This window comes from Limanda limanda, chromosome 6 (assembly GCF_963576545.1).
Source record: "Limanda limanda chromosome 6, fLimLim1.1, whole genome shotgun sequence".
Lineage (NCBI taxonomy): Eukaryota > Metazoa > Chordata > Actinopteri > Pleuronectiformes > Pleuronectidae > Limanda > Limanda limanda.
In genome coordinates this window covers 27,195,477-27,219,565 of record NC_083641.1, presented here as the reverse complement: position 1 = coordinate 27,219,565, position 24,089 = coordinate 27,195,477, and the positions used below count along the sequence as shown (strand labels likewise).

At 43.3% G+C, this 24,089-nt stretch overlaps 3 protein-coding genes across 3 annotated transcripts; 1 reads left to right on the top strand and 2 right to left on the bottom strand.

The window, feature by feature from the left end:
• The first annotated feature begins 744 nt into the window (after positions 1–744).
• Positions 745–2,012, top strand: LOC133003195 (claudin-3-like). The gene has a single exon (XM_061072840.1). It carries the CDS (start codon positions 836–838, stop codon positions 1,481–1,483), a length of 648 nt encoding a protein of 215 aa, XP_060928823.1. The 5' UTR covers positions 745–835; the 3' UTR covers positions 1,484–2,012.
• Positions 2,013–7,140: 5,128 nt separating this feature from the next.
• On the bottom strand, positions 7,141–12,888 carry LOC133003185 (THAP domain-containing protein 5-like). The gene is made up of 5 exons (XM_061072830.1): positions 12,758–12,888; positions 11,396–11,579; positions 9,930–10,543; positions 8,896–9,082; positions 7,141–7,573 (listed from the first exon to the last, which is right to left on the bottom strand). The coding sequence occupies exons 1-5, from the start codon at positions 12,823–12,825 to the stop codon at positions 7,454–7,456; spliced, it is 1,173 nt and encodes a 390-aa protein (XP_060928813.1). The 5' UTR covers positions 12,826–12,888; the 3' UTR covers positions 7,141–7,453.
• Positions 12,889–13,435: 547 nt separating this feature from the next.
• On the bottom strand, positions 13,436–20,249 carry ppp5c (protein phosphatase 5, catalytic subunit). The gene is made up of 13 exons (XM_061072827.1): positions 20,153–20,249; positions 18,041–18,282; positions 17,178–17,325; positions 16,890–17,011; positions 16,738–16,803; positions 16,462–16,560; positions 16,227–16,332; positions 15,901–16,043; positions 15,578–15,665; positions 15,445–15,485; positions 15,157–15,335; positions 14,986–15,067; positions 13,436–14,795 (listed from the first exon to the last, which is right to left on the bottom strand). Exons 1-13 carry the CDS (start codon positions 20,247–20,249, stop codon positions 14,733–14,735), a joined length of 1,476 nt encoding a protein of 491 aa, XP_060928810.1. The 3' UTR covers positions 13,436–14,732.
• Positions 20,250–24,089: the final 3,840 nt, after the last annotated feature.

Below are 24,089 nucleotides of genomic sequence, written 5' to 3'. Positions count from 1 at the left end.
GAGAGGGGTGGGGGGGCGCGACTGCACAGGTGGGGGTGGAGGGGGGGCATTGTCAACACCGGGGCCATAGAATGCCATAGGTGGGGGGGAGGAATTTCAAGGGCAGTCTGCAGACAGGTAGGATCGTTAGAGGAGGAGATAAGGAGAGGAGGAGAGTTTAAGAAAGTTCCTTGTTCCTATGAAACCTTTTTTTCCAAACCTCAGCGTGACCTCATCGATGGAGGTGAGACCTTCTCTGACACGCTGGAGGAGAGAGAGACATGGAGGTCAGGCGTTCTTTGTGTGTTTGTGAAGTGAAGGAGCATCACCGGACACCTGGACAGAAGTTTATCTACGACCGAAACCTGAAACTAAACTGATCTTACACACGAGTGAGGAGTGTATAAACACACGATTCACTCCCTGTGAGATAAAGTGACGACTCATCTTTTTCAAACGTCTTCATTTTCTGTTTCTCTGGTTCAAACAACCCACTCGTCCCCCCCCCCCCCCCCGGCTGCACAGGGCCTCTGAGTGGACCGGCCCATTGGGAAGCCGGCCATGTGTAAACTGATAGCAGCGGCTGCTCAGGTCCCCCCCCCCCCCCCCCCCCTCTTTCATGATGTCAGCTCCTTCAAGGACTCCTCCCCTCCGACCTGCGCCGCCTTATAAAGGATACTGGTGAAGTCCAGGCAGCAGATCATCACAGTCCCACAGATGAGAAGTCTGAAGTTGTCTTCATCGCAGGTCGGGTCTCAGGTCAACTCTTCCTCCTCTTTGCAGATCTAGTTCTTTCTGTGACCTCCTCCTCTTCCTCAGCAGCAGCAGAAGAAGAAGAAGAAGAAGACGTTTCAGGATGTCTGCAGGGCTGGAGTTGATTGGTATCTCTCTGGGGATTCTGGGATGGATTATTGCCATCGCGGCGTGCGCCCTGCCCATGTGGCGGGTGACGGCCTTCATCGGCAGCAACATCGTGACGGCGCAGATCATCTGGGAGGGCCTGTGGATGACCTGCGTGGTGCAGAGCACGGGCCAGATGCAGTGTAAGGTCTACGACTCCATGCTGGCCCTGTCCCAGGACCTGCAGGCCGCCCGCGCCCTCACCGTCATCTCCATCCTGCTCGCCATCCTCGCCGTGCTCATCGCCATCGCCGGCGCCAAGTGCACCAACTGCATCGAGGACGAGGCGTCCAAGGCCAAGGTGATGATCATCTCCGGGGTCTTCTTCATCGTCTCCGGGGTCATGCAGCTCATCCCCGTGTCCTGGTCGGCCAACACCATCATCAGGGACTTCTACAACCCGCTGCTCACCGACGCCCAGCGGCGGGAGCTGGGCGCCGCCCTCTACATCGGCTGGGCGGCGGCCGCCCTCATGATTCTCGGCGGCAGCCTCCTCTGCTGCTCCTGTCCTCCACGGGAGACCAGGTACAACCCGTCCAGGATGGCGTACTCGGCCCCCCGGTCCGCCGGAGGCCCCGGGCTGGAGAGGAAAGACTACGTATGAGCGACGGGGGGAAAAGGAAGTGAACTGCTCGGACTGAGGGAGCACTGAGGGAACAAGGAGACAAGGAAGCAAGGAGACTCCACGATGAAGGATGTGTTTGAAGTCACCTGTAGTGTTTAGGAATCTGTGAATGAGGCTCTTTGTTTTTCTGAGGCTGTAAAAGTTCACAAAGGACATTTGAGTGGAATTTCTATTTTTTAGCTTTAAAACTAAATAAATATCCTCAGTGCCTTTTTTTATTTTTTACATCAACACAATAATAATGATTGTACAATCACTTTCTTTTTTTTAAACAGAGTCCAGGCTCCCTTCATGTTTACGACTGAACATTTTTTTTATAACCGTTACTGCTTCATGTGTCACCACCTTCATAATAAAAGCACTTCTGGAAACTGAATGGACGAACTTCACGATCATCGACAGGTTCACACGCTGTAAATACTGTTTGAAAAAATCATGAATAACCTGTAACGACTTGTAGTAACTGTTTTAAACGCAGCTTTTTGTGCAGTGGAGTTGAGGATGTGTGTGTGTGTGTAGGCCGGGGGGGGGGGTTGAGGACGTGGCAGAGGACTTTGAATGTCTTTGTGTCTCATATTCCACGACTGTACATGTATCTCACAAGTGTTTTTTTTAAATAAACGTGACTTTTTCTACGACTTTCTTTTCTTATTTCCCTTCAACCATTAGTTGTGTTTTATCCTCACGTTGCATCAGAGGTTCTGTAACTTCACATCCTGCTCAGTGTGAGTCACGGAGTCGCTGCCAGGTTGTGTAACGGAACCCTGACACCTGATCCCCGGGACCACGTTACCTGGCAATTTAACCACACGCGCTCCCAGCGATTAGCCTCGGGATCGGCTGACGGGCCGAGGTGAGAAGCTGTGAGCTCAGAGGACAGGAAGTCGTGATCCACAGGGTTTGAGTGATTAGTTCCTGGCGCTCCTTTCCCTAACGCTTGCCACATATTTATACAGTTACACAGATCGGTAGATGGGAGCTGCCGTGTTTCACCAGACTCCTGCTGGCCGACGAGTGGGATGAAGGTAGAAGAGTCCGGCAGCAGAGCTTTCCACTCCAGGGTTTTGTGTCGTCCAGGCAACTCTGAGGTTATAAGTCCTCGTGGCAGATTCCTGGATGGATCCACTTCCCTCTGCTCTCTTCCACCGTCCTGGGTTGTTATCTTCTAAAACTCCTCCAAGGCCAAGCAGGCCTCTTCAATTCAATCACACACTCACACACATATCAGCTCCTTTCATCAAGATCTGTCAATTAACATCAGTGAAAAGGTCCAAAAACGCCAAATCTCACAATGAGTTTAAGATCAAACTTTCTCCTCAAACCCATTCCACATCCTTTTACCTTTTCTTCGTAGTGATCCTTCAGGTGGTTTGTGTGTAATCCTGCTAACACACAAACACACAGAGAGGGGTGACAACACGTATCTATCCAATCAGCAACAGTTTCCATGAGTCTCTCCGTGCTGTGGACTCACACCAGGTGACGGAGGCCTCTTGAAAGATTCATGAGCATCTCATAGTAAATATGTGGAAGGAGCCTCGGTGCTTCTCTCACGTTACGCTGAGGGATCAGTGACAAAGAGCCACAGCTCGACATCTGCTCTCCATGAGTCACCGTTACATTAACTACAGATCACAGATCGGTTTATACTGTGATGAGTTTATTCAAGAAGCTGAACCAGAAGTTTAAAATGACTGAAATATAAATAATTATAATGGAGGGAGTCCACATAGTAAACTTCATATTTCCATGGTCACACAAACATGTTTCAGTTTGTATTATAACAGATTAAGTTTGGATTTGTGTTCAAGTGAAGTCAGGTTTGCGTATTAATGTAATATATTATATATTTCATGATAAATCCATAAAATGCATGAACACTGACCTGTTGTGTAACATTGTCAGACTTCAAAATGAATAAATGTGCAGCATTCTGGGAATTTAACTGCTGTTTAAGACAGTAACTATTTATTTGCTGATTAAAAAACGTTGGAAATGAAACAAACTAAAACACTTTCATCCTCTGCTGCTGTTTTTTTAACATCCTGTCGTCCTTAGTGTTGTTATGTTGTTGGTTTGATTTTCCTTTGTTTGTATTTTTGTGATATTTTGACAAGAGACTCATCAAGTTTCTGAAGTTGTGATTAAAAGAGGTTTTACCACATTATCACTTACAGGTCCATTGATAATTTTTGTTCAGGTGAAGTCAGATCACATCAAGCTTTAAAATGTGTTATAATAAACACATATAATCCAAGTTGTGTGACATGGCTGAAACATAAAATACATTGAATTCCAGCATTCTGTGAATTTATTTGTCTTTTCTGATGATAGATTATTTATTTGTTGATTAAATGCTACGTATTCCCTTAAAAAGACATTTTTTAAATACGAGTTCACCCACATTATGTTTAAACTGCTGTAATTTGAATATCCTGTGGTTAGGGATGTTTTTGTTTTTTAGACAAAACAACATTTAGAGAAGAAACCTGTCAATCATTAATAACGTCCCTTATGAGAGCAGGTAGAAACTGACTCAGGAACTCGGTGAGTCTCTGTGGTCTCGCTCCGCTGGCTCCGGTCAAGCTGTGGTCACGTGACCGATACTGGGGAATGTGAAGGGCAGAGAGGTTTCCTGGCACCTGAAGGCAGAGAGTCCCCCCCCCCAACTGGAAATAACAGAGACGCACTGTGTCCAGTCAGTGGGAACGAGAACCACTGAGGCTTCTTACCTGAGGAGGGAAAAACCCTCAGCTCTTTGTGTCTGTCCTTTACATTTAGATATTATTGCATTATAATAATTAACTTTATTCATACCGCACTTTTCAAATCAAACTTACAAAGTGCTGCACAGAGCTTATACAAGATCGGAATGCAAATAAATCAGTCAATAATACAAAATTAAATTCCACAATGATGATGATAAGGCATTTGGTTTTTATTTCATTTCTTTTTCATTTAAATGTCATTTTAACATGTTCTTGTGCTTCTTAACATCGTCTTTCTTCTTATTTTGGATAGAATTAAACGTGTTTTTAATTATATTGTAATCTATATTGTGATGATAGAAAAATATAGTTATTATCATATTATTATTATCAACCACAGTTTTACTTCCTGATCTTTAAATCTGTTTGTGTTGTGTCAAACTTAACACAACAGACTCACCACAAAGACAAAGATCCAGAATCATCTCTAAAATTGTAGTTTTCTGTTTGTTGTTATTAGATTGAATCAAGTTCAACAGTTTAAATGATTTTTCCATTCTTTGTCACTCATTCATTCTCACAAAATGAAACAACCTTCTTGACTCTGAGCTAAAGTTCAGTCCGTCTTCATTCCTCCTGCACTCACGTGCACGGTGCACGTTTCCCGCTCTCGCTCTCTTCGTCCAATCACAGCCTGGCGCTCTCGCCTTGAGCCAATCACTTGTGAGCTGTCAGCGTTTCAAATGTCCTCTCTCTCTCTCTCTCTCCACCTGTTATTCAGTTGTAGGTTCAATGAGTGACACATTCCTGCATCTACACAACTCTTCATCATCTCCCTTCAAACTGTCCAATCAGACGCCCTCATGAAAATATAACACAACAGAGAAAACACAACACACGCGGACAGTGTGTGTATTGTTGAGTATATGATTTGTTGTGTTGTTGCTGCTTCACCGTACAAATGAAATATGTTTATTTTCCTCTAATATCAAAAAAGTAGAATATCATCTGTTGAAAAGTGAAAAGTTGAGGATTCAGCCGCTGAGTCTTCACCGAACTACTGAGGGAAAGTTACCAGAGGAAAACCAGCATGAGAGGGATGAGCCACAAGTTTCCTGAGGTCAGGTCGGACTGGCCAAATCTATCTCTGTGTGTGTGTGTGTGTGTGTGTGTGTGTGTGTGTGGGTTTGTGTGTGTGTGTGTGTGTGTGTGTGTGTGTGTGTGTGTATGAGCTCATTGGGGCTCATGCAGATTTATGTGCAAATGTACCTGCCGATAAATCTGGATCCCTCCCTACACATTCCAGCCGTGTGTCTGAGCTCAGATAAGAAACTCTCCCTCTCACCTAACAACTCGGTGCTGTGGGCGAACGACTGAGGTCAGTGTTTGGTGTTTGGAGAGACGCCGGCCGAAAGAGAGAGAGGATCTGTGAACACGGATGTTTACGGTTTATAAAAGGGCAGAGATAGAACAACACGTTTGATGAAAAACACAAGAAAAACGACAAACTGGTGCAGACATCAGATTCTCCCACAGATCATCTCACATGAAAAGAGCAGAGAGCAGTAAAAACAACCTGTCACCGACCCAATGAGAAACGTTCACCCTAAGAAACAATCAGAACAATCTGCTGCTCTCGTGTGGTCAAACTAAAAACCTGTAACAATTAGTTGTAAAAGGATTTTACTCTGTTATTACTGTGGATTAGCACAAGATTAAACTTTTGGTTCCTTTAACTTTCTCTTGAATTTGAATTCTTCATCTTTATTTTACTATAATTTAATTGATATTATCGACATCATTGTAACTGTTTTAAACATCTAACTTGTTATTTGATCTTGAACTTTTCATGTGACCAGGATCCAAAGGTGAAAATGAACCTATTTGTCAATTCTGGCATATTTACAGTGTTATCAATAAAAACAGGCTCTGAAATGTACTCTATGAATACATTTTATTGAAAAATACATCTTTCTCATGCGGCACATTTTGTTTGTTAAATTTCCATATAAAAATCAACTTTTAGAAAACATTGAAATCATTTTTGAAGGATATTTTCTAAGATATTGGGGCCACAAAATAAGTTGATGCAGAAATGAAGCAGACAAAAATTTAAATGTAAACATCACAGGAAGAGTAGATACTCATTAGACAAGTAAATGATGTGTAAAAATTGTAAAAAACATTTTGGATTTTCTTTCACCAATTTACCCCAAAAATTCCAACATTGCAATTTTACTGTGATGAATTTTTACAGTGTGCTACAGCTGCCTCTACTGCCATCTAGTGGAGACAGAGACAGCATGCAGTTCAAACAAGAGGCTGACTGAGTTTTTTACATTACATTTCATTTAGCTGAAGCTTTCATCCAAAGCGACTTACAATAAGTGCATTCAACCCCGAGGGTACAAACCCAGAACAACAAGAATCAAGAAAGTTTCTGGATAACAGAACTAACTCAGATCTGGAAAACGTACACAAGAAGAGTGATATGTTTTACTTATCACAGTAATGTAAAGTACAGTAGAGTAGAGTTTTAGTTTATATTTAAATAACTTTAAATTGGATTTTACTCTTAATAAATTCCATTGTACTTGATTCTTAACAAACAGTGAATCTGCTTCAGGAGCTGAGAGCTGTTGTTCAAACCAGCTCGTCCCCGTCACAGCTGCAATGAGTCATGATGTAGAAACACAAATAAACTTCCACTGACCAAACCTGCAGCCGGCACACAACAACACAACAACACAACAACACAGGGTGTGACGAGGCGCCTGCAGTGTTTCATTCCCTTTAATCCGTCGCACAATGGAAACCAACTCTCTCTCTCATGAGGCAACTTGGCTTCAACAGATTCACAGCAGCTACAGAAAGAAGCTGAGACGTGACTTTAATGGGTCCGACAAGAGGGGGGGGGGGGCAGAGGTTTATAAAACACAACAGTCAACATTGTCCCTTATTCCTCATCCATGATTGTGCAAAAGCTCCCAGCAGACCCACCACCCACACACACACACAGACACACACACACCAGGAAGCTACAAAACAGCAGTTACTGTAGGTAGTGCTTTGATTTCAACAGCATCAACCGTGTCATTGGTTTTGTAACACAACACACAGACACACACAGACACACACCGACACACACAGACACACACAGACACACACAGACACACACAGACACACACAGACACACACAGACACACACAGACACACACAGACACACACAGGATGTGGACATTCATAGCTCCTCCTGGGCGTCGTCCAGTGGTGTGTACAAGAGAGAGGCCGTGTCCTCCTGGAAGATGATGGCCACAGTCTCTCCGGCGTCCATCACCGCGGCGCTGGTCTGCTCGTACGCCTGCAGAGAGAGGGACAGACGAGAGGGAGGGACGAGAGGGAGAGACGAGAGGGAGAGACGAGAGGGAGGGACGAGAGGGAGAGAGACGAGAGGGAGAGACGAGAGGGAGGGACGAGAGGGACAGACGAGAGGGAGAGACGAGAGGGAGAGACGAGAGGGACAGAGGAGAGGGAGAGAGACAGACGAGAGGGAGAGACGAGAGGGAGAGAGACAGACGAGAGGGAAGGACGAGAGGGAGAGACGAGAGGGACGAGAGGAGAGAGACAGACAAGAGGGAGAGACGAGAGGGATGGACGAGAGGGAGAGACGAGAGGGAGGGACGAGAGGGAGAAACGAGAGGGACAGACGAGAGGGAGAGACGAGAGGAGGAGAAGAGAGACGAGAGGGAGAGACGAGAGGGACAGACGAGAGGGAGAGAAGAGAGACGAGAGGGAGAGACGAGAGGGAGAGAAGAGAGACGAGAGGGAGAGAAGAGAGGGAGAGACGAGAGGGACAGAGACGAGAGGGAGAGACGAGAGGGAGAGACGAGAGGGACGGACGAGAGGGACAGACCAGAGGGACAGACCAGAGGAAGAGACAAGAGGAAGAGACGAGAGGGAGAGACGAGAGGGAGAGACGAGAGGGAGAGACCAGAGGGAAGGACGAGAGGGAGAGACCAGAGGGACGGACGAGAGGGAGAGAGACGAGAGGGACAGAGGAGAGGGAGAGAGACGAGAGGGAGAGACCAGAGGGAGAGACGAGGGGGAGAGAGACGAGAGGGAGAGAGGAGAGGGAGAGAGACGAGAGGGACGGACGAGAGGGACAGACGAGAGGGAGAGACGAGAGGGGCGGACGAGAGGGAGAGACGAGAGGGACAGACGAGAGGGAGAGAGGAGAGGGAGAGAGACGAGAGGGAGAGACGAGAGGGAGAGAGACGAGAGGGAGAGACGAGAGGGAGAGACGAGAGGGATAGACCAGAGGGAGAGACGAGAGGGAGAGAGAGGAGGGAGAGACGAGAGGGACAGACGAGAGGGACAGACCAGAGGGAGAGAGGAGAGGAAGAGAGGAGAGGGAGAGACGAGAGGGACAGACCAGAGGGAGAGAGGAGAGGGAGAGACAAGAGGGACAGACGAGAGGGACAGACCAGAGGGAGAGAGGAGAGGGACAGACGAGAGGGAGCGACGAGAGGGAAAGACGAGAGGGAGAGACAGGAGGGAGAGACGAGAGGAACAGATGAGAGGGAGAGAGGAGAGGGAGAGACGAGAGGGACAGACAGGAAGTCAACGTTTCCCATCGTCACACAACAGTGACTCAGCGTTTCTCTCTGGGTTCTCGGAGGTTACCCGCTCCAGCAGCTGCAGCCGCTCCTGGTGCAGCAGGTTGCTTTGCCTCAGCTGGCCCACGGTGCTCTCCAGGCTCAGGAGCTTCTCCAGGTGCCGGCGGTGACGCTGTTGCAGAACCTTCACCTTCTTCTGCAGCTCGGACACCACGGCCTCCAGCTGCTCTTTACTCAGACTGGTCCTGTGGTAGCTGGAGACAACGTGGGAGGAGCAAAGAAGTATGGAAAGCAGAAGAGATGCAGGAACGCTTTTTCTATACTTTCTTCAAAGTTGTGTAATATGATGGGGTTTTTTTACATTTTCATCGATTTCCCAGAAAAAAATATTCATGGGTCTTCATGAAAAAATAAATCAAGACATATTTAGGAGTCTGATATTTATGAATCTGCAATTTAGTCCAGATCCAAATGTAAATCGGGACAGAGCAGATTTAACTGTTATATCACCATTTCATTTTTCTATTTATTTTTATTGTGTTTATGAATCTGAATAGTGATACTAGTTGACTAATTACATATAAATACAGTTCATACTAATTTGATAGATTATTTTATGTTTCCTTTAAATGTTACCTGTTTTAAAGCAGCACATTTTCCTTGTGTTTAATCCTATTTTTTATCTTTTTAAGCAACTATTTTTATTCTATTTGATCCAAAATGTCCTTCAAGGGGGATTTCATTGATTTCTGATTTAATTTTTTGTATTTGTAAAGCCTTTTGTTGTTAAGCTTAAAAACGTGGTCCTTGTATTTAATCCTATTTTTTTTTTTTTAGAAAATATTTTTATTTTATTTTATCCAAAATGTCCTTCATCCTTGATTTCATGGATTTCTGATTTTATTTTTGTATTTGAAAAGCCTTTTGTTGTTAAGCTCAAAACTGCTGAATAAATAACATTTATGATTATTATTATTATTCATGAGGGGAATATCATCATCTAACTGACTTGGTTCCCAGTTTGAACCCTGAACTCTGAGTCTTTCCAGAAAGATCTTAAAGATTCTTTATGAATCTTGAAGTTTCCCTGAAGGTTCTCACCAGTGCTCCTCCAGCTGCTGGTCCTGCTGCTCGGTCCCGTCCTCCTCCGACTTCCCATCGTCCCCCTCGTCCAGGTCCACTCGTTCCACCGTGAGGACGAGGGACGTGGGGGGGGGAGGTGACGCGTGTTTGGACACGATGGGGACAGTGGACGAGATGGGTTTGGAGCTCAGAGCGGACGACAGCACCGTGTTGGAGGAGAAGACGAGCCGGGGGGGCGAGGTCACACTGGGGAGGAGGACGCTCGGGATCTTCTGGAAGACGGCGATGACCTCACGTCCTCCTTGGAAGCCGATGGTCTCCTCTGTGGACATCACTTCCTCAGCTACCACCACCACCACCTCCGTGTTGTCTCTCATGTCCTCGACTGTCTGGAACAGAGCCAGCGTGCTCAGGTCAGCGTGGAGAGACGTGACGCCATCGCTTAACTCCACCCGTCCGGGGTCACCGCCCGGCGCCGGGTCGACCGTGACCTCATACAGGTGAAGCGAGTTCTCCACCTCCGCAGCGTCCACAGCCGCCGCCGTCCTCTCGTCTGTCCCCCGGACGTCCTCGTCCCCCTGCAGGCGAACACGCTTCGTCCTCTTCTCACTCTGATCATCAGCTTTTCTTTTCTAGAAAGAAGCAGAAGTGTTTTGGGACGAAGCAACACTCGCTCACTGCAAAACGCTGCACAAGCATCGGCTGAGTGGGAAGTGTTTAGTGAATCTGTGCCTCACGCTACCCCCTTCTCTTTTTGGTTTGACCCTTCTGGGCTCCTGTAGCAACATGGCCGCCCCCGTGGGAAAAGAAGAAGCAGCTGATTTAAATACAAACGACTCATTCTAAGGTCTTGAAAACACAATCATCCCTCGTTCCACTCATGAAAACATAGTTGTGAATATTACGTTTAATTTCTGCTGATGCATCACCGGAAATACTTCACACTCGACCTCTAAGTATTAAACATCTTTTTGATATGAGAAATGCAGAGAAGTGTGTGTGTGTGTGTGTGTGTGTTGATTCTAGAGCTCGACACGCCTGAAGTCAACTCTGAGGTTTGAGAATCAAACGATTTCTGAAGCCAATTAATCAGCTAGTTGTTTTTAATCAAATTCGTACGACAAAGAAAGGAAATCGAGGAATTACATTTTACACTTTAACCATAAACTTTATTATTAATAAGTATAAATACAAATAAAACACAAATACAACCAAGTTAATAGGTCTTGAATTAAGAAAAGAAAGATTCTGGTTAAATAAACTGTATAAACTTATCCACGACTTTCCTGCTTTGTTTTTTCTGTAAATTATTACTTTTAAATCATTTAAATAAATACATTCATTGATAAATAAACTGTTTATTGTAAAGCAACTTCTTAACGACTCAATTAATCTGCAAAGTAAAATAATGCTGACAATGTGCAGCCCTGAATCATCAGTACGAGTCTGTGTGCGATTGGTTCCTCGTTCTCTTTTCTCTTTACCTCGCCCTGGTGGAACAGCGTGGGCACGGCGTCGCTCTCCAGGTAGCGGATCCCCCAACGCACCCGGAAGCACGACGCAGCAAAGTGCTGGTGGCAGATGTACTGGTGTCGGGAGGGAACCCAGTTCTCACGCCCCATGTTCCTCAGCCACTGCTGCAGCCGCTCGGGCTCCTGCAGAGGGAACCTGGGATACAAGAACCAGTTTAATATCAAATATATCAATTATTAGAAACGTGGAAAAGGCAGAGATCACATTGAAGCTTCTTCCCGGCTGCAGTGGGGGTCCCGGGCCTTATCTACAAGGCCCGGGACCCCAACACCTCAAGGATGTGTTAAATTAACACATTTGATATTATACTGCATTACATTGCATATTGCAATTTGACACTGTTAACTGTTTTGCATTCTGCACTTTGCATATCACTTTTTACTTCACTTTTTATATCTTTTATCTTTTATATATAAATAAATGTTACTTTGTATAAATATTAGAAAAGGTGAGTAAATAAGAAGTAAATAGTGAGTAAATATATATTTTTTTTTTATTGTTTTTCTTATGTGTGGTGTATTTATTGTGTTTTTATGTTTCTATGTTCATTGTATGCACCTATAACCAGAGCAAATTCCAGGTAGGTGTAAACCTACTTGGCAATAAATACCTTCTGATTCTGATCTGAATCTGAGCATTGACTCTGTGATCATGCATGTAATGTTATTCACCTCCAGTGTATTTACAGTCACCGGTGGTTTTACGTAATAAACAAGTTTCTCTTATACAGGACAGCTGCACCCATGGGTGTTGGTTCTCTGCTGTTGCTTTCCACCACACCCCCACGCATATTGTACATTTCATCTATTTCTACTTATGTTGTGAGAGGAAAATTAATAATAAACACCAGTATCACAGAAAATGCAGCTTCCAACGTGACTTTTAACTAAATAAATATAATTAATATGATGAATGAATCGTCCTTTGCTCATGAAGAAGAGTTTGAACCCACATGTTCACTCAGGAGGAGAAACAAGTCGTTAAACTCAGAAAAAATGAAAACGAGTAATTAATCCTGATGATTATTGATATTAACTTATACGAAAACATGAATCTTGACATGTGAATCTGAAGTTTCCTTCCTGGAGGAAACAGTTGTGTTCAAAGTGTTTTACAGATAAAACTTCTCTTCACTTTCTCCTCTTGGTTCATTCAGAACTTTCTACGATCATCAGAAAACCACAGATCTCACACAGAGAGTTCTTCTCAGAGATTTAGCTTCTCCACTTCCGGGCAGAGACACCGGAAGTGGACTGAAGGTGAGTGAAACTTAGCCCCTGGTTCGGGTCGGCTCGGGTGGGTTCGGGTCTGACCTGTAGAAGCTCCGGGTCCCGGTGCAGGACTCGGTCTTGCAGCTCGGGACCGAACAGTACTTCGGCATCGTTCGGGTCCTCGGGTCCAGCTCAGTTCACAACAACAGGAAAGTGTGTGTGAGCTGTCAGCGTCTTGTGACGTCACGCAATCAGCTGTTCAAGCGAGAGCGACGTCATAGGCCCGCGACTCACAAGGCTGAAAGCACGCTGCTTTTCTTTTACTGAAATGGAAATAAAACATTTATTATTTTAAACAATGCGAAAAGAGAGAAAAGAAGAGAAAGAAGTTTTAATAGATAAAAAGGAAGCAATAAAATAACAGGAGGATTGGGTTAAAAATGAAAATAACAAATAAATTAAATAAGTTTTTTAAAAAACTGTTAAAATAAGTTGTAATAAAGATAAAAAGCAGAAAAGAAAATAATAGGATTGGGTTAAAAATAAAAATGGTAAAAATTGTATTAAATTGTAACTGTATTTTAGTTTGGTGAAAGCATGTTCATTAACAAAAATTTCATAATTCTATTCACTAAAGTTGTTAAAAAATTACTCATAAGAATGTACAGTGAATTTATATTAAATACTGATAATCCTGGATATAATTTATCATACATCCATATAAAATAAATCCACTTGTGATTTTTATGATATAAAAAAGGATGGTCTCATTTCACTATGCCTAATTCCAAGTAAATTTTATTCACAAGGCAGAAACTACATTTTGCGATGTCACAATGTTCTTGACCTTTGACCTTAAAATCTTGTTGATGCTAAACGTTTGTTCCAAATCTAAAGAAATTCCTTGATGGCGTTCTTGAGCAAATGTGTTCACAAGAATCAGATGTACAGATAAATTCTAATCCACAGAGAACACAGAACTACAAAACAAACAAAGACAATATGGACCAACATAAATAAAGATACCAGCTTGTTTCTAAAATCACAGGACTGGATTTTTTTATTCAATATTTTTCTCCAAACATTACACGGAATCTTTAAATGATACAGTATATATACATACACGTCGGTGTATTTCTTTATCTAAAAAGTTGAGGGCCGTTGGACAATGCAGCTGTGCGTTTCAAGACAGGGTTGCATTTTGGACGTTTGTGAACTGAAGACATCCAGAGAACGGTGGTGATGGTTGTGGTGGTAGTGGGGGGGGGTCAGAAGTTACCAGGGGTCGAGTGCCATCAGTGTTACACCAACGTTTGGAGAGTAGAGTGTGCAGGAGCTGCCGGGCGAGTGGCACCATGACGGTCGGGGATGAAAACATGATGAGCAGCAAAATCTTCCTCGGCAGGAAGCGGTGCAAACAGAAAAGTTACCAGCTATATGACGGAACCAGCTAATTACACCACTACTGGCAAACAGCACCGTTAAGAGTTCACCCAGAGACACAAGTGACAGACTGGGATCACACACGTAATCTTCATTTGTAATGACTGACATACTGCAGGATGGTTTGAGAAACACTGATCCCCATGCTGCTCTTCGCTGTGTAACGCTGGTTTTCAGAGTCACAAGACGCTCATGGTACAAACTGAACAATCATCTTTAATCACAGATCTTTGGTACGAACTCTCTACTTGATCCCATCTGCTGAGTGTGTCGAATATTTAAAAACCAAGCAGCTCTGAGGAGACTCGTCTGGAAATCTCACGGCCGGTGTCTTTACCCGGTTATGGAACTCGTGAACAGACTAATAACAATGGAAACCGTATTTTTTTTTAAACAGATAACATGATCGACGTGCCCAGTTCTGAACTGGGGCCGGGCTGGTACGAGTGATCTCTCCCCATCTCAACTACACCACAGGGTTTTTTTTCAGCATACAACTAGCGGAGGTTTGTCAGGGAGAGGGATCCCAGAGGCTAAGCATGGATGAGAGCATGTCCGAGCACTGGAGGGAGTGAGGAGGCCGGGATGGTTGGGGTCAGATGGGAGGTCGTCAGTGTCACACACGGATCAGCGTCTACATCATCCCCATCTGCATTAGCGAGTTGGCGTACGCCATGGGCTTAACATTCGGATGAGGCTGCAGAAGAAGAACATTAGATCAAACTTTAACAATTGGTTTTAAACGATTTGCAAAATTAGTCATTGTTGTAATGTTAATTTCTTAAAGTACAAGTCAGTGGTTGTTTAACTGATATATTATTATTATGGAAATGACAACAAAATTGTATAAACAGGACCAATCTTTGACTGGAGAACTTTATACTGACCACAGCAGTGAACTGGTGAAATTCTGGCTTGAGGTCTGATCCCCTGAGGTGGATATACGCTCCTTTGTTTGCCATCTGATCACTGGAGGAACATATCACACGACCATGTTAGTGAACCGCTGCAATTAAAGCCGAGTCAACACTTCTAGGTGAGCCGAAACCAGCACGTACCAGTAGTTGGGCGCTGAGAACACGGTGATGCACTTCCCTGAGTGAGTGATCTCGTAGCCTTCTCCCTTGACCTCATGACTACGCACGATGAAGTCGAGCTTGTTCTGTTCCAGGAAGCGCTCGGTCACGTCGGGCCCGAACTGACAGCTCACACCTCGCTTGCTGACCGATCGGCCATTCTGCAAGAGAGAGAGAGAGATAAGTGGTCAAGCTAATTCTTAACCAAAACATAAGAGGTGGAGACGATGAAATAAACAAGTGTAGAATCTTGAGTGGGTGAAAACTAACCTGAGGCTGTGGATCGGACCAGAGGAGGTCACACATGGGACCTGTGGGAAAGAGGAGGAAGGATGAAGATGTTGTTTTGTTTCCATAGAGCGAGTTTTAAAGTGATTACACTGGATTTAGAGTCAGACGCTACCTGAGTCAGGAGGCTGTCGGTTCCTTTCAATCTTCCTGAGGTCGTCCAATGTGACGCCATCTTCACTGAACAGCCCCCCATGCATAACCTGAGAGGGACAGTGTTGTTAGGAGTGCGTGTGAAACGGAAAAAAACATCAAACCAACACAAAAAACATCATCAAGATTCAGCTAAATTATAGCTGTTGTTCTATTATACAAAGAACAACAAACACAAACTTCAGTAACTTCAAATTTAGAATCAAGATATCTAAACAATTTGCCCTGGCAGGTAAAGTTAAAACCCCCAGAACTTGTAAGTTGCACATCTCTTCCACTGCTCACCAGTATTTTGCTGTTGATGCACTGAGCCAGAGGCAGCCACTGGAAGACCTCGCTGAACAGCTGGAACATCTGGGCTGTGTACTTGGCCTTGACCTCCCCTTCGAATCCGTACATCTGGTTCATGTTGTCGGTCTCATGGTTACCTGCAGGTACAAGCCGGGTTATTGTATGATGTATGTTTCCGATTGAACAAATTGCAGTATTGTTCATAGACCTTTATGATAACACCTTAGTTGTGACACATTAATATAACATGGACAGGACATGTGTGGATGATAAACATGCATCCACAGACTTATACAGAGGCACAGAGAGCGTGTTCTCACCCCTGAGCAAGAAGAAGTTATCGGGGTAAAGCAACTTGAAACCGAAGAGGGTGAGAATGACTTCAACGGAGAAAGAGCCACGATCCACGAAGTCCCCGTTGAACAGCTGAGTTCTGTGGTTAAGGATTCAGTGCTTTCGGAGTTTTTTTTTTGTAATAGATATAAAAATGACATGAAACAAGTCGTAGAACTACATTGAACCCAAATCTAACACCAGATGTTTTAGGAAGGATACGTAAATGTTGGTCTCTGAGGGTAAGCCGTTCAACTTGAAGATGTTGAGGAGATCGTAGTATTGCCCGTGGGTGTCGCCACAAATAGTCATTTTTTCTGTCTGTGGCAAAGAGAAACAGAAAAAGTTAAATTATTAAAATCTTATATTCTGGCTGATGTGAAAAATCAAATACGTGGTAATCAGAGAATAAAAGTATTTCATTGTTCCACTTAGTTTTCTTGAATTACTGTAACTTTAATTTACTTCACTAGTGATAATAAGCAAAGTGCTGCTCACCTCTTTTAATGAGTTCTCAATGAGACTTGGTAGCTTCGAGAGAAGATCTTTAACTTGGATCAAAATCTGAAAGAGCACAAAAAAACAGTTTAATTTACAGCTGCAGGTTCGATTCCCTCTGAGCATCCTGTGTGTCACATGACCACGTTTACCTGATAAGCACACTTTCTGTGCAGTTTCTTCTGGTCTTTGAACCAATCCATCATCTCAGTCATGAACTGAGATGTGATCTTACCATCATCCAGTTTGGGGCCGACGTAGTCGTCCTCAATCGCTGCAACACAAGGTCACATTAATGTCAAAGTGAGAATCAAGGTAAAGAAAATAGATTACTTTATACGTTATGTTATCCCTAGCTCCTGTTTCACATGAATTATTACGTCTTTGATTAGAAAATAACTTATTTTTATGCATTTGTCCAGTAAAAAAATGAAACTTACTCATGTTTTCAATGTCCAGAGAGTCAACAACAGATTTTCTTATCTCATCGCTGGCGATGGCTCTTTCAAAAGCCTTTTGTTTCACAATCTTATTACATTCCTGAAACTTCATCTTCGCATCCTTGTCATTTGGTCGAACCCTTACTACCTGTGAGCAGAGCGAGAGAAGAGAAAGTCACAAAGTGAACAAACGGGTTAATTTAATTAAACAAACAGATCAAAGCAGAGAATTTAACGTAAAGTTAATAACAGTAGTTTAAATATGACATTTCTAAATTATGCAAAGTTTCTGCTGGAGTTTAAATAACTTGCTGTGTGTGATACTGTACAACAGTTAAATACAGTCCCACCCTGTCCTTGAATAAACATGTGAACAAACTATATGTCATATATAGTTTCAGTAAGATTCTATAAATACATATGAATCTTGTTCCAGCCTCTCGGAGCTCCATGAGGATTAACTCATTTTTTGTCGTCATGGTGCTTGTTCGAGTTTGGGCAATAAATTGCGACGGCTGAGCTTCAGAGCTCTTTGTTGCCACAGCCCTGGTATATTTAAATTGCCCGTTATGAGAACATCATGCACGACAATAGACATTAAATTATCTGCGGTCTGAGAGCCTATACACCGGATCTAATTGGCATCATGGCTGGATTTAAGGATAATCCCTATTTTGGGCTGTTAAGGCAACATGAGGAGCCTAACTCCTGGTGACAGACCGACAGATGGAGCAAGGGAACTCTTTTCCTGAGAGAAAAATGCAGGCAAACACATGTATAGCTGTTCTATATGTGCTTGTTTCACTCCATATGGCAGCTTAAAGCGCCCTGACACTAATAGACACGAAAGCAACACATCTCACCGTCTCGTAGTCCTTGAGTGCTGCCTTGAACTTGCCCAGTGCCATGTTGGAGGTGGCGCGGCGGTAGTAGCCCTTGATGTAGTTCTTGTCTATCTCCAGGGCCTTGGTGGCATCTGCCAGGGCGTAGCCATAGCACTCGGTGCGCAGGTAGGCCAGGCTGCGGTTGCTGTAGTAGACGGCGCTGGATGGATTGACCTCCAAGGCCTCCGAGTAGTACTTGATAGCATTGTCATAGTCTTTATCTGAAAAGGGAAATACCACAAGATTAAAAAATCAGGGCTCAGTTCGTTGAATAGTGTTCAAACAGTGGGAGTCAAATTAGCGTCTGTTTTCATAAGAGACACAATGAGGACATCAGTCTTGGTTATTGTATCATGTGTCTGGTCTTCTACGTTTGAAATTGAATAATCATGACACTTTATTAAATCAAAAGGACTTTATACATTAAACATAAACCGTATAACACTGACTTTCATTTGTTATCTTCCCTCCTGGATCGGTGAGTCCAGGAACAACAGTTTTGCTTCATCAGGATGTTACAGCGGACAAAACCACAGATGACATTTGGGCTCAAGTTACCGTATCAAGAGTTTGGTAACACAATATTTTGGCTCCAGGGGGAAGTTATGAGACAGTGAAAATCATACTTTGATCCCATTAGCGAGCAAACTGTGAGGATGTAACCACTGCTAACCCAGTGCACCCAGGGTAAACCGCTGTCTAGTCTAGTCTGGTTCCCAGTGAGCAGCCCTGCTATTATTATTCCCACTCAACACAAGTAAAACTTCATTGCAGAGGAACATATGAAATTTTACATTTTCTATTGTTTACAAAACACAGAACGTAATTATAATAACTTGCTGAATAAATAGAGCTTTTAGTTTAAAAATAAAATAAAGATAATATGGTTATGAACTCATGTTGATGCTTTAAATCAATCCACAAGGTTGGTTTTCCATCCACTTGGTTCTTGATCTGATTTTAATACAATAATTTAGTTACAACAACTTTATGGACGGATGATAAACTGGTCTGTATGTCCTCCTAATAAAAAAGGCAATAAAACAAAATCGATAAGGCTTCTACGGTGCAAGCGAGTGTTTATCATCTTGTGCTGTTTCACTGGATCAAAGATCAGCCTTTGAAGTTGAAAGGAATAAAAACATTAATTATGATAATCAATGATAATATTTGTCCTTACTGATTTAATTTTTTGCATATTTCCAGCCCTACTTGTCTTAATAAACAATCCACATTCCAGAGTTTGTGATAGCGTGACAATAAAAACAGCAAACACACAACTCGTGGCACAGTTTTGTCTAGTTTGACCTGATTTGCTCCACATGATTATGGCAGAATAACTAACTTTGCCATGCTTCTGATTTCTGAGCAGGAATCCGTCAATCAGAAGGAATTCAAATCAGACACTCCTTGTTTTCACAGGCATCTGTGACACACCTGGTTATGTCATTTAGAAACCAGTCAAAGTTCACTGTACAGGAAGCTTCACTCATTACGTCACGATATGAAAGTCTCTGTGTGTCCCTGGGGCTGAAATGTGCTTAAATCAAGTTACAGGTCAAATCACTCGTCTCTAAAATAAAATACGACTTTGAATCAGTATTTCACAAAATGATATCATATCATAAAAGATGAGAACAATCCAGGATCATGAATAATAATGGAGGGGGGGACAGAAAAGTGCCTGATAATCATAAACAGTGAGCATCAGGAGCCTTGCTGCTGATGCTCACACGTTTCTAGTCAATTTCTATGTGTTGCATTTTTGCAGAAAATCTACACAAATCTACACAAATCCACGAGGAACAAAATGTCGCCCCGGATTCGGAGGGAATCGAACCCCCGGCAGGTGTGTGGGGCACATGGGCACAGCGTGCGTCAACACCGCAGCTTTAGCGCTTAGCTTCCGCAGCTAATCCAATGAATGGGGTTTACAGCTAGCATAGCCTAGCTTAGCCTGACGTTAGCTCCCGGCTCCGGTTTGGAGCTTGACGTCACACGACCGCGACCCTCCCCCCGGTTCACGGTCACACCCGTGTCCGTAGAAGACCACCGACACAAGCCACCGACCTGACAAGCTCCACAAATTACCTTTAAAGAACTTATTCGCCTTCTCCTTGAGCAGCTCCGCATCGTTACCACCCTCCGCCATCTTCTTCTCGCTGCCGTACGTCGATCCGTGCGCCATTGGCCGAACTGTCGTAAAGGTCGCGAAGTCTGTTTTTTTCAAAAAAATAAGAATGTGACGATGCGCGAGGAAATAGATATTTTAAAATATTAATAAAACAGTTATTATTAACTTGAAAAAATACAAGGACATATCAATGCAGATAATAAATACACACAAAGGATTTAGTTGAGTCTTTCTAATAATAATAATATTAATTGCATTATTATATTATAAAAGTGTTCATATTAATATTAACAATAAATAACTACTAATGTAAGTAATTATTCAATTATTTCTATTAGATAACCTAGTTGAGTAAACGTCTTTAGAAGAAAACTTAAAACATTCTCACTACTTCAGCCTTTAACTTTATAATTTTTTATCACTTTCCTTCTTTCCTCGTTTTTTTCATTTATTTTCATTTCCTTTTCCTATCAGTGTAATTTTAACATGTTCTAATGTTACTTATAGTCTTTTCTCTTTTATGAACTACATATTAACACGTTTATATTTGTCTGTAGTCTATGTAAAGCACTGTGAGCTACATTTCTTGTATTAAAGGTGCTGTACAAATAATTAGTTTATTTATCATTAGGGGCCGAGCACTGACAGAGAGTGGGAGGCCCTATTGAAATTTTAAGGATTATTATTATTATTATTCAGGCAAATGAATTGGCTTTTTGAGGGCTTCAACATGCTAAAATTCTTACCTAAATTTGCAGAAAACTGAAAGTGGTGAAAATTGACGTATTCTGGCGGAATTTCAATAGGCTTCGCAAAATGGCTCAACGATGCCCACTGAGACCCATGGAACGTGTTCACATTGACCGATCTTCACAAAAATGGATACACATGTGTATCATGACCAGACAAACAAAAAAGTATACAGGTGCAATTTGAAAAACGCCATTAAAACACGAGATACTGTATCTCGGCCACACATGGACCATGAATCCTTTGATGCTGAGCCGTCAACAAACAACTCCACTCCTGCAGTGTCAGTTGTCATAGATTAAAGACAATGTTGTCAAAACTCCACTGTATATTGTCCCATCACCACCAAACTTCTGTCTCATGATCAGAGTCCAAGCCTGAACAGCTCTATGTGTCAATATTTCCTCATTCATTATTTATTTTTTTCAGGCAAAACGCATGCAACACTTCAAAATGCATGTGCTCGGGCCGCTCAGTGCTGCTTTGCAGTCCTAGAAATTTTTGTTATTTTTGTTATTTTTATTATTATTATTAGATAAGCTACTTGAGTAAACATCTTTAAAAGAAAACTTAAAACATCTCTCTGTACTTCAGCTTTAACTTAAATTGTTTGTATCTCTTTCTTCGTTTTTACATGTATTTTTATTTCCTTTTCTTTTAAGTGTTATTTTAACATGTTCTAATGTTACTTAAAGTCTTTTCTCTTTTATGAAATACATATTAACACGTTTATATTTATTCGTAGTGTATTTAAATCACTTCGAGCTGCATTTCTTGTATTAAAGGTGCTGTACAAATAAATTGTTTATTTATTATTATTATTATCATATATACTGTTATTATAATTGTCATCATCTTAATACATCAGGTTCAATTACAGCCTTCTGCTGTTAATACATATTTATACAATCTCCTATAATCAACGTTCAATAAAAGTGTGTATGAGAGTCACTGATAATGTCGCTTTCACAACTTATTATTATAATTATTAAAATATCAAGTATGAATATTTCCATCTGAGCTCTTTAGGTTCACTGACCAGCAGGGGGCAGTATAGACTCGTCGCTGCAGTAACTACTCGTGCGATTGAGCAGAAATGATTTCAATGAAGCTGCTGATCGAGGGAGTTCCATTTGTGAGGTTAACCAGAAAAATGTTCAGATTGTGAGTAATGATTTGCAAGTGAATCATTAGCCGATAATTAGGTAAGTGGTCCATGTCAAAGCCAAGTAATGACTTTATTTGTTAGTAATAATAGTTTGTCCTCGGGTGTCTGCTTCTGTGACTGAGTGGTAATAAATGTCCAACCAATTAAAATGTGAGCTCATGTGAGAGGAGAGTACAGGTTGGGTTTCTTCCAGATGCCTCCAGGCCAGTTTCCCCCCGCCCGGAACACAGCAAAGTCGTCCTCATCAAACCTCACGAGGGGACAAACATGGCACAGGTGCACGTCTCTACAACTTTAGTCACTCACACATGGCATCTGACGCACCCCTGCCTCACACAACTGGGTAGAACCAACATCACGCAACAGTTAAGCACAAACACAACCAAGAAGAAACATCTCTCCTTCACCAGAGGGTTAAAAAAAAGAAAACTACTGTGGGCCAGTGGAGTCAGGAGAGGGACGAGGAAAAGTCAACGCTCTGAGGAATCGTCTTGTGGTTTGGTGTGTTTGGGTTTTTGAAGGTTAGGGTTAGAAGTTCAAGAGAGTAGGAGACGTCGGAGAGACGCATGTGACACGGAGGATCCAGGCCCGTCCAGTCTGCCGCCCTGACTCACAAGCAACACGCCGCAGTGAAGAGTAAGAGGCCAAACAGCCGGCTGAGTCACGTCGACCCCTGTCGAGCTCTCACTAACCCCAGAGAGTGAGTTCACTTTCCCTTATTGCAAGATTACCTATGACTCGCCTCTTCGTCTGAGCCCTAAAACATCTAGTTCCGTGATGGTTTTACTATAATAGATCTTGGAAGGGAGGAAGAAGAAGAAAAACACACAGGATGAGATTGACTGTGAACGAGCTGACGTTACTGCCTCGGCCCCACATGAGAGTAAACGCAGACAGTGAGTGGGAGAGACAGAGTGGGAGGGAGGGAGGGAGAGAGGGAGAGAAACTCGGGCCTGCTGGGAGCTCGGAGGAGGGAAATCGCCGTCCTCTCGGGTGTACGCTGCGTGAGCGTGGGCTTCGGAGGGGTCCTGAGAAAGTTAAAGCAAACACAAATGGACGAGCGCGGAGATATACGAGCACCCAGAGAAAGGGACGGATGAAGGTCAGGGAGAATGTGAGTGACATTCCAGGGCCGCGAGCCAATGAGCGATGAGGCCTCAGAGCCGAGTGTGTGTTACACAGTCCTGATCCAGACCTTATTGCTATTTATTATCCCGGAGCATGCAGGACGGTGACACAGTGTTTTGAACACCACACTCTAATCTCTGAGTTCCCTCCATCCCTTCACCCGTCATGTCTGACTTGGCCGCAGTCTTGTTTCCTCCTCCTCCTCTGCTCCACTCAGTCCAAATAATTCACTAATGAGAGCTGGACTTCAGGGGGTCTGTCGGGGGGGGGGGGGGGGGGGCGCTTATTTGAACCATATGTTTTTCTAGCAGGCAGGGCAAAGGACTTCAAGCGAAATTAAAGATAAGTGAAGAAGAAAGTCATCCTCCGGAGCTCCACCCTTCCTCCTCTTTTCTTAATTCCCTCTATCTTGCTTGTGCTCGCTCACTGGCATCTCTCTCTCTCTCTCGCTGATATGGTTTCTGAGTCATCCGCAGATTGCTCAGCGTTAAGAAAGTGTCTCCTCCAGCCGTGGAGCCTCGTGTTGATCAGTTCATGTGTAAATCCACCTCCTGCAGTGACACATCACATGTTCACCGGGGGGGGGGGGGGGGGGGGGGGTGAGGAGCTGGAAATATGAAGCAAATGGAAAAAGGAACGTGATGCATACCTGCTACTGGCTTCACCTTCCCCACTAAAACCTCCTCTGCTCCGCTCCTGTGTTTCTTGGCCTTGTAACCACGGTGGTTATGGGTGGGGACTGGAGCAGCGTATAGAAAGCGATTGTGTATATATTTTGTGTAGCGTCTGTTTACATCTCCTGTGGGGCTGTTTTAAGTATAAAGTCAGGTTTCTGACCTCTGGGCCTG